General features: G+C 40.6%; 1 protein-coding gene across 1 annotated transcript in view; it reads left to right on the plus strand.

Moving 5' to 3' along the window:
* The window catches only part of EXOC4 (exocyst complex component 4), a 448906-nt gene that overhangs the window by 296329 nt on the left and 137189 nt on the right, over nt 1-15388 (plus strand). The window contains exon 11 of the mRNA XM_063448300.1: nt 2555-2774. Within this exon, the coding sequence (XP_063304370.1) occupies nt 2555-2774 (220 nt within the window). The remainder of the gene's footprint in view (nt 1-2554; nt 2775-15388) is intronic.

Consider the following 15388-nt stretch of genomic DNA (forward strand, 5'->3'; position numbering starts at 1 on the left):
TGCAGGGGTGTGTTTGTATGTAATGTTGGTGTTAGATTGCATGAGTGTGTTTGTGTGTTAGCGTTTGATTGCTTGGATGTATGCACATACACTGCCACATAAATACATACTGACACAGATACACATATATAAACACACTGACACATACACACTAATTCATATACACTCTGACACACACATACACACTGACATGTATAGGCACACACTGACACACATGCACCCTGACACACATACACAGATGCACACCCTGAGACATACACACTGACCCACACACTTACTCAGATGTACATACAAATTAACACACGGGTACACCTATAAACACACTGACACATTCAAACACAGACACAAAACACACACACTGATACACACACTGTGACACAGATACACACACACTCTGACACAGATACACACAAGCAATCTGACATAAATACAACATGTACATTTTTATATTTGCAGCCACCATCCTGTTAACACACTTTTCATTTTCAGGAGGGTGGCTTGCTTGGAGTCCTAATGTTGCTGGCTGAGAGGAGCAGTCCAATATGTCTCCCACCATGCTGCCTGTGCCGCCTCCTCTGCTGCCTCCTCACTCCCTCTCCAATATTTCAGTAAGAAGCTGGAAGGAAGTGATCTGCTGATCCCAGCCAGCATGTATTACAGGCACCCTGTTTACCAATAAAAAAAGAATACCCATCGGGGGCCCTTTGTGCATGGGCACCCTGAGCCGGTGAACCCCAGTGCAGCCGCATCGGCAGCACCGGCGGTTGTTCTGCCACTGACTAGGCGGTAATGTAAACCCTGCTTTTTCTCTGAAAAGGCAATGTTTACATTACAAATCCTGCTGGTACAAGCTATAGACACCAGAACAACTATATTAAGTTGTGTCCCTTTAAAAAACACGACATTTTAACTTTGATCTCCAGGTTAAGGAGGTATTTGTTCAGGGTCAGACTTTTTTTCTAGAGTGTCATGAATCTCCCCATTCTAGCCCACAACTATCCCAATACAGGATTTTATACCCATCTGTGGCTTTACCGAAGACCAAAGATCTCCTTGCAACGTTGTATACTGGACTTATACTATATCAAAGTAAATGAACAGCTAAATACACATGAATAGGCAATGGTAGTAGAATATTTACAGCATGTCTACTCATCATCACTTGTCTCATTTCGTCATGATGCTTGACACCACTCCTCAATTTTCTTTTTGATACATAATTATTTTTTACCATCTATTCTAGCTTTTACAGACGGCTAAAAAAAGGCTTTTATAGATTCTAATTTGATCTACGCCATGGTTTGCCTAAATATTCTAGAAATATGCTGGTGTCTTACCCATAAATAATCAGTTACAGTTCTTTTTTTTTTTAACAAAGTATTCTGTAAGCAAGTTCTTTAATCTTCTATTTTTCCTCCAGTTATCACCTGACCATATAGTAAACAGATTTATTTTCTAAATATTAGCTGTTTATTATTTAGTGATGAACATGATAGAAAAGAATGTTCAGTAATCTTGAGTAGTTACACATTAGCTGTTAGGAGTTACACACTTACTGCCTTTTAAATTGTTATTTTGTATAAGATCGGCTTTAATTTCAAACTTTACATTCTTCATACTGCAAAAGAGAAACCTGTTTTATCCGAAAGTAAAGTAGGAATAGGAGTGCGGCATAGTATGTAAATGGATTTAATAAAAGGTGTCTGCTGGGAGACAAAGTGCTGAGGCTGCAAGACTGGAAGCTGTATGTCTACTGTAAAATTCTGCATTCATTCACAAACTGCCGAAATCCCAATAGGGAATACAAATTCACAGTCATAAAACAGCATGCACTGACAAGCACTAGGGTATAGTTCATTCTAAATGCCTCATATAACACCTTCGCTGTCTGTTTATAGTTTACTCATTCATTTCATTGTGTATCCAGTCCTTGTCATTTAACAGAGTTCTAAAGATTGCATTGCTTGGGATACTGGAACTTTATATCTACTTTAGAACTCAAGGTGTAAGATTGTGTCATAAACCTACTTTTCGTGTGTATTTCTTAATTGCCTTTGATTATTAAGGAGAAAAGATCACAGGCACTCCAAATTTAAGCCATATGCAGCTTTAATGTAACAAAATTCAACGCAACGTTTCGACCAACAAAGGTCTTTTTCAAGCTCAAAAAGACCTTTGTTGGTCGAAACGTTGCGTTGCATTTTGTTACATTAAAGCTGCATACGGCTTAAATTTGGAGTGCCTGTGATCTTTTCTTCTTTGTATATTGTCCTGGGATTGCTGGTCCTGATCTGGAGCACCCTTGGCCGTTTGGATTGAGTGCGGTTCCCACTATCTACTTTGATTATTAAGGAGCCAAAACTGTATTCTGTACCTTACCAACACAACGTGAATATATACATTTGCTTCCACTTTTACCATGATTCCCCATCATCCTGGTGAAAGACCTGAACAAATAAGTTTGCTTAAAATAAATAAATACAAAAGATCTGCTTGTGTTTAGTCTTTTGTGGACCTACCTCGTCTTATGCTTTATTTTTGTTTTCCTTTCCAGATTTATCCAAGAGATCGAACATGCTATGGGACTGGGGCCAAACAAGCAGTGTCCTCTACGTGAATTTCTCACAATATACATCAAGAACATCTTCTTACATCAGGTGTTGACTGAGATTAACAAAGAAATTGAAGGAGTCACTAAGGTGTCTGATCCTTTGAAGATACTGGCTAGTGCTGACACCATGAAAAACCTGGGAGTCCAGCGTCCATTGTTACAGGTAAGGTGAATGTTTGTTTTTTTTTTATTATTTTTTTATTTGAGTATAAATGCACTGGTTTCTTCCAATTTTATGATCATATTAATTGACATTGGCAGTATTGTTCACATAGACAGATTGGGAGTCTATGTTAATTCAGCTTAGAAAGGGTTAGTAGTGATTCAGCAACTCAAAATCTTGCTCTATCTCAATTGTCAGAGAAGTACAAATATTTTGGATTGATAATGTACAAGTGAGGTTCCTCACAGATGGACTTGGCTTTGTCCTCCATTAGCTTTCCTGTAGTTCATGGCTTACCTCAGACACGCAGAGAGCTTCTGGCTCTCCATAATCAGTAGTAGGGGAGGTGAGTTGCGTCTTGCCAAAGGGGAAGCTCAAGGGCACTCCTGGCACCATGCCCATTACAGGAAGCTGCAGTGGTTACCGTGCTCAGTTTTCCTTTAATCTCATTAGACATGCAAATCAATTTATAATTTACGTGATACTAATGTGTCACATTTAAAAAAAAAATGCATCATGTCTATGCTATATTGGAGCTAGGTCCTACATTAACTGCTATTTACATGAATGGTGGGTAAATTTGGGATTTTATACTTAATTATACAAATACTATAGAGAAATGTTTTTTTCTTTATATTAATAAGGATTTTTCTGTTCAAAATACTTCTCATGATTCTTATGGAGGAGATTGCGTGCATCTTGTCAAATAATTTGTATTGACATTTTTTGACAATTTACAATAATAATAATAATAACACAATTTTTTTAAAAAAAACATAATGAAATCAGTTCTACAAAAATGTGCAATATGCTCACAGGAAGCAATTAAAACTTCTATGTAATATATGACTAAGTCTCTATTTTATTTAGTTTATTCAAGGTGTATAAGTAAATAATAAAATAAATACCTTTGGTCAGATGTAAGTCTGGATTACAAGTGATATTTACGTCTGCCGTGGTCCTACCATACAGACCATTTATGTATCAGCAAGTTAACCTTATCAAATAGATAACGAAACGCCAATTCGCATCTTTCATTTTCCAACACATAGTATAAAACTTCCTATATGTTTGGTATAGTGTCACTTTTCAAAATCGGGGAATAACGGATAGTGTGCATCTCTACATTAAAATCTGGAGCCTACACAGAGTTTTAATAAGAAATGAAAAAACATATGAGAAATAAAGTGCTAATTTAACAAATTGGTAGATATTTACAGAATAGACCTCTAAAAATAACAAGATATTGCATCTTTATATACCATTTTCTTTTTATTTCTATACAGGTACAGGTAGCCAACTTTGTTAATTAATAGATTGCAGGCACACTCACAATATACAATTTGTGATTATAGAATTTCTGTTGACAGTATGTTTTTTTTTTTTTGTTTTTTTTTCATAAAACGTGACGGTTTATTTATATATGCTTTCAGCTGAGATATTTTTGTCCTTGGAGAGTTATCAGTAATTTATTTTTAATGCACAGGTAGAACTGTGGCCTGTTGCATGCAGTAATTTGGTTGTAATAGTTGGTATGATCAGTCATTTAGACTCAAATAGAATATCCTTTTTGTGGTTCTACAATTTGAAAATATACTAGCTGAATATTATAGACACGTATAGGTCCAATCTAAAACATTTATCACCACTATTGAACATAGTGATGCTGGTCAATAGTTGATGGTTGCTATTCTGCCACTTGCAGGTACAGAGAGTGGTGTTTAGGTCCACCCACATCTTTTGACTTGTCCACCCCTTTCTTTGCAGCCCCTAATATTTTTCAGGCTGCAAGATTTTATTCATGATCCCTCCATTTTTTTCCCATGGCTATCTTCTTTCATCTGCTTGTAGAAGAAGAACGGGGAGTTATCTTAAGGCAGGGTAGGCAACCTTTGGCACTCCAGATGTTGTGGTTATATAAACGGGATAAGACATTAATGATGTACATAGCTTAGAGAGAATGAGAATCATAACATGTAAAAACAACGCTTTTGTTTTCTACGCAGTAGATTAATATCTGCAAGCCTACGGAGAGTACATACTAATAGTGAATAATTGTTAAACGTTGCTTGGCTAGCTAGAGTGCCCTGTTTTAGTGGCTTAACCTAAGTTTAAACTGAACGGTATACATAGAAAGACATCAGTATGGCATTGGTAGCAATGCCCAGTGTCAAATTTAGTAGTCAGGAGGAACAAATATGGCATGACTCGCAGTAAATAATTAACCTAGGCAAGTTGCTTATATCAGTACATACTGGCTATTCGTTATGCTATCTGCATTTGACCGGAGTTAAGTAGACATGTATGGTACTTTACTTATAATACAATATGGTAAGCATGCTCCAATATCACTGCACTGTCTGGTTACAGAAAGAATGTCATTAGAAACAAAGATTTAACATATTAAACAACGTGACCCATGGGTGAGTGAGACCCCCCAGTGATCCCTCGTGTAAACTAATATGATAACATAATGTGGTGAAGAGAAATCAAAAAGTCATCTGATAAAGTAAAGTAAATTAGATTGGTTGTAAGTGTTCACTGGAGGCATATTGGAGACTGTTGGCATTGGGTCCCTTGCCTTGCGTTGACATTCGTACCCTGCAGAGTCAGCCGATGCCTTGTCTGGACTGGGCACTTCTCTTCAGTGTGTGCGGGTTTCGGGCAGTAGGGCAGTTTGGAGCGGCAGTGGTGTTCCCTCCTTGTTGTAGGGCCAACGCTCTGCTTATGTGTACTCGTCGTCGTAGTAGGCCCTCTGACCTTGTTTTTAGGCGCCCCCCATCCAGGTGCTTGCCGGGGGTCATATGGCGTTGCGGTGATGAGTGGACTCCTCCACCCCAGGATTGCGCCCTATTACCGATGACCTGGGGTCCGGTGTGGCCCACGGTCGTCCCTGTTGGGATAAGGAGGTGAGTCGTGTTGATTCGTGTTGGTCTGCGTTTAGCATATTTCCTCTTGTGTGGTCGGCGCTTGCGGGGCATGCCCCTGGTTGCTCCCAGCCCGGGAGAGCCTTTATCTTTGAGAGTCCCAGTGTGTGTCTCTTTTGTTCCCCGAGGTGGAGGCCCCAGTCCCCTCCCGCCATAGACTCTTGTCTGCAAGGGCGGCGTGGGGTAGGCTGTCATTGCTTGCAGTCGTTTCGCCCACTTAGCCCAGAAGCGGTCAAATAATGCGTCGATGGGGTCTCTGGCATGGTCGCAGGTACCTGGGGTGAGATCTGGTAGTCTTGGGTCTCGAGTTTCCGAGCCTTTCGGTGCCGCCATTTTGGAGGCCCTCGCCGCCACGTTGCCTGTGGAGCTTGCGGGAACAGCCGTTTGGTGCGGTGTGCGGGGCTTCCTTGCTGGTGGGGACCGGGATGTCCCCCACCGGTCCATAGGGGGGGGGGGGGGGGAAGCGGCTTCTGTATGCTTGAAGGCCTTAGAGTCGGGCGGAGTTCCCCATCCCCTCCTCCGGTAGGCCCAATCCGGCCACAGTATTTCCCAGGCATGCCGGGTGTCGATGCAGGTGTCGCTGGATGCACACTCGTTGTGTCAGTCCAGTGGGCCTGGTTATTCGCCGATCGGGTCACTGGGTCTTGTTTCATTACTGGATTTGGGCCTATGTTGTTGGAGCCCCTGTGAAGTGCGACCAGTCAGCTCGCTTGCTCGGCTCCGCCCCCGTTGACAGTATGTTTTGAGTACATTGTACACCAAGTTCTCAAGTTCAGACAAACCAAAGAATACTGAATTTATGTAGGATTATTATTAAACGATAGTATTTTGAATTGTTACTGCCAAATGTGATGTCATTACCAGGCTTGTCTCATATACTGTGGGACAGTTTATAAAAAGAAACCAGAGGACAAAGTTCTAAAGGCTAATCGATCAATGGTAGTACTGTTTTACATATGTGATTTCTTTACATTTAGATCTGTAAAGTAAAAAAAATACTGTGCATATTGTGCAAGAAGGTTGAGGTATAAATGTTGATCGACTCAAAGAGACAAGATTACATAGACAATTGGAATACTGGCTTAAATCCTCAGGGCAAAAGGATAAATGCCTTTATAGCAACAGATGGGCTATTTCATTATATTGTTCTACCTTAGACTTTATGGAGCTCGGCAACCTTTCAAAAAAGCAATGGCTAAAATCTTGAGCCAAATAGCAGTGCCCTAATTAAATTATATAGTAAGATATGGCATCACATCATCCGAGTGGTTATGGTTGATACATTAAAATATTCAAATTTACCAACCAACCCTCAAACAAATTTTGGCACTATGGTTAGATGAAATTAAACAAGCAAGTAAAAAAATAAGTAGTCCAGGATACAATCCAATCAAATAAAATTTTAATAAAATAAAGGAAACCAAATGGCTGAGCATCTGAATTTTTATTTTTGTTGAAGAACTTGCCAGCCTATTTTGCTTTGTCTCTGCCTTTTGGCTCTTTATATTACAGGTAGGGATTGTACGCTATAAAGTAGATGCTTTAGGATATTTAACAATGTTTTCTTTACAATTATAGTGACCTTACCACGTTAAAACGGCTCTTTCCCTTTCTTGAGTCACCCCCGATGGTGACTTTGCCACTTATAGTGAAATGGCTGCGGGGTATATGGAAAAATACTTTTTACTTCCCTAAACTCGCCCATTATGGCCGCCTCCATCTTGCTGGTTCTCTTCAGCTTTAGATGCTTTATTTGCCATGTGCCATTGTGAGTGCTGTAGTCTCGTGCACGAGTGGGAGTATAACACTGTCTATTGAGGATACCGCTGCCTAGCAGGATCCTTCATACACATCAAAGTCTTTTTCCACTCAGCCATCACTAGCAACGGCCAAGAGCATGACAAGGCTTGACAGATGTAGCTATTCTTTTTGTCAAGTGAAGGAAAAATACATGAGACAAAGTAGTCTCTACGTTGTCTTATGATATTTAATGACTGTGTTGGAATTTCAGTAAATTTCAGAAGTGTCTTAATGAGCATGTCCTATTTTAGTGGGATCTTGTGCTTTAGGCATGTCGCCTATGATAACCTCTTCAAATTTCGGAACAAAATAACAGAGCTGAAAAATAGCTGGAATTTAAATTGGACCTTTTTGGCCTAAAATTAAGATTTTCATGGTGATTTTCCAGCAAGTCACAGTTCAATGATTAAACCTGATTTTGTATTTATTTAATTTAAAAAAAATGTGTTATTGATGAATGCAGAAACACTTTTTTTTTTTACAACAGATTTAAAAAAGATCTTTATGTTCTGTATGTTTTATATTGGTTTTGGACTACAGAGCTAGGAAAGAGAATCACTGTTTACTGGGCAAACCTCTCCCACATCAGATAGAAATCCTCCAGTCAGCAGTGCAAGCTGTACACAATTAGCACAAGCTACCCAGAACTGCCTGATCCATCTCTAAGGGGCAGGCTTTCAACTGTTGCATTTTGTTGTAGCTTTAAGTCCCTTTCAGAGCTAAATGTTAGTGCAGGATGCTACTTGGAGTAAAATAGAACTAAATTATTTAAGATGCTGTCGCTCAGTTGATTAGTTTTGTTGTACTTCAAATTGTTGCATGTGTTTCATACCCTCATTAAGACATTGGGTTTGCCAAGCAGCATATTAGGTGCATGATTGATTGTTGACTGACAGTCCGCACTCAGGCATTTGCATTGTGCTTTTAGTGATCCTGTAAATCTTCACCTCCTAATGCCTTTATTTGGTTTGTATTGTTGCTGACCATGGTGCTGATATGAGGCAAGTCTGATCTCGTATTGTATTAGAAATCCTTGGGCACGTACTTGTACGTCCTCTTACTTATTGTTCTGCAGGTTAAACAGGTGAGTCTATGCATACCTGCCCACCTTCTGAGATAGAGGTGGGCAGAGAAGAGAGCAGGTGTGCAGAGTGCAGCCCCTAAAGAGGGAGAATGGTCAGGCTGAATGACAGCCTGACCCCTCAAGCAGGCCATGCACGCAGTGCAGCTTAAGCACTTATGGTTGACAAACAAGGATCAGGTACTACCACGCCCCAAACAACCTTTTTTGATTTTAGAATGAACACTCACAAGCACCATAACCCCTGTAGCGTGTGTAGCAACCAGTCTTCTTTGCGGATGTCTTCATTGAGCCAAACCTGGCCAATCCAGAACCACATTCATTGGATGAGAGGTCTAAGCCAATGAGCTCAGCTAAGCAGATTCTTCTTGCAGGATAATCCGGAAGCAGTGGCTGTGGTGGCCTGGCAGGACCCAGATAAGTGCACCAGAACACTTTTGCCACCATACCATTACAGCATGCTCTGAACTTTCCTTTATTTTTACCTGAAAATAACTGTACAGTCATGGTAGTCATTATTACTCAGTGAGCCACATTTTGTCTTTGTCAACAAATATCATCTTACAGCCAAACAAACATATGTATTAACTTTCTAAACTGCTACCATCTCTCAACTCAATTTAGAACAACAATCTCGATGGAACCTTATTTCTCCAGTATTGCTTTTTAATGGCAAGTAAAGTGAGTATTGTAATATTCCAAGATAAACTGTTAAATTGTAACTTTTCATGCTATTTTTTTTTCTTTTTAATAGTTTTAGATGTCTCTGGCAGACATTAAAGGCTTTTGCTTATAAAACCGTGATTATATCACTGTATCATCTCACATGCTGAGTGATTGCACAATCAGGCAGATGCCTGTTTACTGTGTTCTAATAAAATGATGATAGGGGACTGAATAATTTTGTAATGAAAAATGTGAACAGTTGATAACACAAAACGATTTTCATAACAAGAAAATTATGTTTTGTGTACTCAATGTAATTGTTTGTCTGTTGCATGACCTTCATTGGTATGATATTTACCATTTAATGGAAACACGAGATAGACTATATCATCAACACCAGTATATGGATCAAAGCAAAGTATACAATGTTAAACCTTTAAAATTTCAGTAACATAAACTAATGGCTCTTACCCACCCTAATGATAAGCAAATAGAGTTTCTAAGTAGTTTCAGTAAACAATTTTGTGAACGTTGTCTAGGAGAGATGCATTACAGCTATCCAAATAATCTCTTATATGCCTCACAATGATTATACGCAGGGAGCTGTGTAATGCATCTATAACGCATTCCTCTTTACATTTGTATTGTAGAATACGAATATTATTTCTGTTATTCATGTTGAAAACATGATCTGCAGAGACACGTTATTCACTGCTCTTTATGTATGTCTTAACGAGTCAATGGACTTGTTGAGTTTTATATCAGGTGTGTACATTTTCCAGTTTATCATAGCATAACTCAATAGCAAGAATGGAGCATAGAGTTTCGGTTTACTCTTACAGGTGTGTGGAAAAAATGAGTACTGCATGTCTTGTTCATGAAGAAAGCTTTGAGCCTGAGCATACCTCTGTAGAATTGAGAACCTTCTTTTAGCTGTCCATATACACAAGACTATCCTGTAGTAGATCAAGACTGCATTCTTTTACACATTCTCCACTATGCCATGAAATGAGTTGCTCCAGTCAAAGTGATTTAATCATTGACAGGTCGGAAAGAGCACCGAATATAAACTTGCCTCTGCAAAACATTTCCCTGACAGTAACCCAGGTTTCCCTCTGATCGACAGCCTGTGCCCACGTTTCTTCCAAGGCTGACACATTGATTTTCTTGTCGTGGTCTAAACCCGCGTGAATTCTCATTTCTGCAGATCCAAGCACTAACGTTGTAGTAGGTTGTCAGATGGAGTTGTAATCAATAGCTTCCCTCTGTAAAGTTTTTTGGCTGCAAAAAAATAAATTTTTAACCATTTTGTGACTGATATAGCCTCAATGTACCCGATGCTTATGTGCTTCAAGCTGAGAGTGCCTTACACAAAATCTGCACATTATTCTAGGCTTCGGAAGCTCAGCTTTAAGGACTGTACCAGTAAATGTGCCAATTTCTACCTGTATAGGTGCCAATTTCTATTGAAATCTTTTTTTTAAATGAAAAAAGAGAACACAATTGAGTATTTCAGTATGAATTGCTGCACATACAGAGGTATTTAATGATGCTGCTGGAGGGGTAATCCACTAACTTCGGCTTCATTAGTAGGTTATTAGTAAGCCTGGAATTGGCTAATGTTAATTCTGTACATTTTGAGAGCGCCAAATTGGTGAGATTAGCATCCGGCTTCTTCAGCGAAGCTAGTTGCTACTCGTTTGGCGCCCAGCCGGAACTTAGGTAAGATGGCAAACCTTAGCAAAAAGTTTGCCTTATTACATGGAAAGAACGATGCTCTTGGCATCATAACCACTACAGCAGGCTGTCCTGGTTATGATGCTTGGAGCAAGCTTGTAAAGCACCAACAGTAGAACGTCTCCAGACTTCAAGATCCCAAGTCAGTAGGTATAAGTATAGGTATCTCAAAGCTATTAAGTAGTATAACAGTATTTTTGAATTGTTTGCTGAGATCTAAAGCACTTTGTCGTTGGAGTGAAAAAAAAAGCAACACCATAAAAAAATAAAAAAAATTATGAGTGAAAAATCTAATTCTGAAACAAAAAACATAGAAAAAGGGTTTATGTTTAGCTTTTTGTATATATCTAGACAACACTTAAATGTGTTTATGCTGAGACATTGAGATTGTAAATTAGATTTATTATGAGTAAGTGTGGGGAAGAAGGTTGACAGATGTATAAAATAAAATGCATGTATATTTTGTTGTTTGGTTTTTCTTTTCTTAATCCTATTTCGTGTATGCCATACTTCAGTCATTTTTATATAATCAAGCAATATCATTAAGAGTAATGATGCTTGTATTAAGTCTCCACAAACCTAATTCATCATCATTATCTGGACTCTAGTGACCTTTTATTTGACTGAACACATTACAATGGTTGATCATCCTTCCTTGGAATGTCTGCAGCTTCATAAATGAGATCTTATTTATCTGCTAATGAATCAGACATATTGCATATTGAATGCTATTTGTGGCTGTTACAGTGCTGCAAGAATTGAACCCTACAGAACTGGGCCACACGAGCAGTTATTGGGCAATCAGCAGGAACATTGCAGTTTCCATGCTGATTACAGTACTCTGTTTTTTGTTGTTGTTGGTTATTTTTTAACCGTGCCTTAGAATAAATCTTTATAATTTAAAAGAACAGTATAATGTCAGGAATGAAAACATGTATTCATAGCGCTATACTTTTTGGCTATGATCATCAGTGTAGATGTCAGGGAGACAACCAGTATAGGCATCTTTTTTTTATTTTTTTTAATAAATTCTTTATTTTTGGCAGTGCAGTAGCAAGTACATCGTTCGGTAATGGCAAGAATAAGATACATCAACAGCAGTTAAGAGACAGTTTTGGTGTGTACATATTGGAAAGCATACTGCACTGGTATTTTAAGGGTAAAGTAGTGAAAAACAACATTCATGAACAAAGTAGTAACATATCTCAGTTTGTACATCGTTTGGTCATAATCTTTCTGTGATCGTGGTTACTGAGACTATGACGGCAGTTGGCGCCGCATTAGCTGAGTCAGAGTTAAACCTAACTTATTAATGAAAAGGTAAAATAAATAAAAACAACAGTGGGCATATTGGCCGTGCAGGAGACAACAGGTTAGTCTAACTGACAGTAAGGGAACGAGTAGTCAAGATAAGTATCAATGTGTGTATGCCAGTTAAACATCTTAGAGTCTCGCGAAGTTCAGAATCACTATGAGTATATGCTAACAATATAGGCTACGCTTGCTGTATAGTTGGCATGTTAACAGTAAAGTGGACACCAACCAAATAGACTTAACGAGTTATAAGATTGCTAACTGGTACATTTTTGACAATCTGTGTTTGGTTGTGGTAATAAGTTGCACAAGACAATTGCACCGTAGTGACAAGAGACTACATGTTAAATTTGGTTATATGACTTATAGATAATATTAACAAAGAATACACATACAACATTACGCTATATTGAGCCGATAGTGGTAGCATGGTCAACATTGAGAAATATGCTAAGAAGGATGAGAGTATTATGTTAAACTGCATGTTGAGCAATTATATGGTAGCTGTAAGAGTAGGACACTGACTGTGCGGCAAACAAGCCAGTAGCCTACTGGGCTAATTAGTAAACTGTTTAAAATCAAGAAGATAGGAAGCCGCTAAGAAAGAAAAACCTCAACTCCATCCTAAGCTGCGGACATAGAGAGTCTCCTGAGAAACTATTCAGCTCCCTGTTGGAAGGCAACTGGACATTAGGTACGAATTTGTTTTAAAGGTCCCAGGGAAATTTTGGTTTAAAAAATACAGTATAGCACGTAAAGTGTTGGGGAAAATTAAAATATATGATCCTGTCGGGATCCGGGTACGGATAATAATGACGGAGTTTGTCGTCAGCCGGAGGGTTTTCTCAAACCTGGTGAGAACTACTTTCTCGTCCTGTACCCGTAGGGGGCAGGCTGTATAACAGGGGGTAACCTGAGGCCCAGGGTCTACATTACGTGCGCCAGATAAGGCAAATTGGAGGAAAATTACGTTAACAAGTGGACTGTGTGAAAGCTTAAAGGCACAGGTTTAGGCAGTGCTTGTCTGTCACAAGTGAGTCACTAATAAAAAACAGTGGGTAGTCGAGAGGATAAAGTTCACAAGAAACATAGTCTTATCTTAGAGCCATATGGCCCCCCCTGGGTCCGGCAGGATAGGCAGCACCCGCAAGGCTTGTGTAGCAGGAAGCAAGTCCACGAGGTCACTTGGGTGAGGGTCTGGCGTGGACCGGGTGTTGGCATCGGGCCAGTGGCAGGGTGCGCTGTTAAACTATGTACATTTTGAAGCATGTGGGTATGTCCGCGTCTGTGAGGGAAAGTGTGGTAGTCTGTTCAAGAGTTCGTTGTCCGCATCCACAGACCTTTAGTGGGCCTCGTGGTTGTTCGGGTTATCTCGATACAGAGTTCGGTAGTAGACTGGGCAGTAGAGTGGTCTGCATGAACTTTCGGTATTTCTTTATCTGTTTCAGGTGGTGAGTCGGGATCTCCATTGGGTGCGTGGGTCTCTGCTCTTAAGTTGTGATCGCTGCATAGGAGTCTGGCGTGGAACCCTGGGGGATGAATGGAGTGATTCGGCCTGGGTTCCAGGCATGAGTGTGAGCTGGTGAATTGTTGGTAGTAGACGCCTCTGTAGAGATAGAGTCTTGGGGCAAACCCAGGGTACGCAGTATGGCCGGGGCTTCCTGTATGTCCTGGATGATATGTGTGTTTGCCCCCTGTAGTACCACCAGTGATCTGGCGGATCGCCAGCGGTAGTTGATTTTGTGGTGTTGAAGCACTGTGGTTAGTGGTCTAAGCGACCTGCGCCAGGCTAAAGTGCCCTTGGATAGGTCCGAATAGAATGACAGCTCCATACCCTCGAAGCGGAAGGGGGTTCTACCGCGGAGTGCAGAGAGGATCGTTGCCTTATCGTTGCTGTTGCGGAGGGTGAGGATGACGTCCCTTGTGGCTGTGGTCGGTGCACCTGCCGGTTTGGGGATCCTATATACCTCATTCAGGGTAATTGGTGTAGTTTGCCTGTGTGGCAACAGTGCCGGCAGTAGGCGCCCCATGAGTATTGGTAAGTCGGCCTCCAGTACATTTTCCAGGATTCCCCTGATCTTTATGTTGGATCTCCTCATGGCGTCTTCCTGAATCGCTAGGCGACGTTCATAGTGCTGTGTTTGGCTGTGCAGGTCTTGCATGGACTGTTGCATTGCCGCGATGTCCTGGGCCTGAGATTGGGAGGATCCCTCAAGTTTGGTGATGCGGCCTGACAGGCCTCGTAGATCCGCGCGGAGCGCTGCTACATCCTCATGGATGTTTTTCTGCAGGTCTGCCAATAATGTTTTCAACACTGCTGTGGTAACAGGCTCTGTGTCAGGTTCTGCACCGCGTTGTTTAGCCTTCTGTGGCAGGTTGGGAGCCCGCAGGTGTAATTCCTCTGCGTCGTCTGACATTTCGTCAGAGAAATCTGAGCACCCGCCATGCAATGTCGCCATGTTTGTTTCGGTTGCGCCCTGTGCTTGCCTCCACATTTCCCCGATTGTCAGCCCCGAGGTGGGCTTGTTGGGCATAATTTTCTTCCCTTTACGCCCCATCTGGTGTCGGGGTGATTTCTAGACGCTTGGGGTATGAAGGTGGGGTGTTTTAGGTGTTTTTCCCCGGGTAATCGTCGGAGCTCCAAGGTTTTGCGTCCGCTCGCTTCGGCGTTTCGGCTCCGCCCCCAGTATAGGCATCTTAACCATGCACTGTAAGCATTGCCTTTTATGCAGATTGGCAATGATTTCAGTTGCAGGCTTAAAACTACAGGGACATGACACCCAGCACACTTCATTGAGATAAAATGGTCTGGATGACTATACTCCTAAGGAACAATCTAAGCAATCTAACAACTTCATCTCTCTGCAGTGGTATGTCTGCCTAGTGTCATCTTGCAGTTTATTATCAAGATGTGACAGCAAAGTGTGTTTACTTTAGACGTTCTTATCTCTTCTGTTGATTGACTTTTAATTAAACACAAGAGGCTCTTGCAGGCTATTAACAGAGCAAGAGATAAGATATTCTGAATTAAACATACTGTGCAAAATAAGGATGTTTAACCCCTTAAGGACCAAACTTCTGGAATAAAA

This window comes from Pelobates fuscus, chromosome 3 (genome assembly GCF_036172605.1).
Source record: "Pelobates fuscus isolate aPelFus1 chromosome 3, aPelFus1.pri, whole genome shotgun sequence".
NCBI classification, from domain to species: Eukaryota; Metazoa; Chordata; class Amphibia; order Anura; family Pelobatidae; genus Pelobates; species Pelobates fuscus.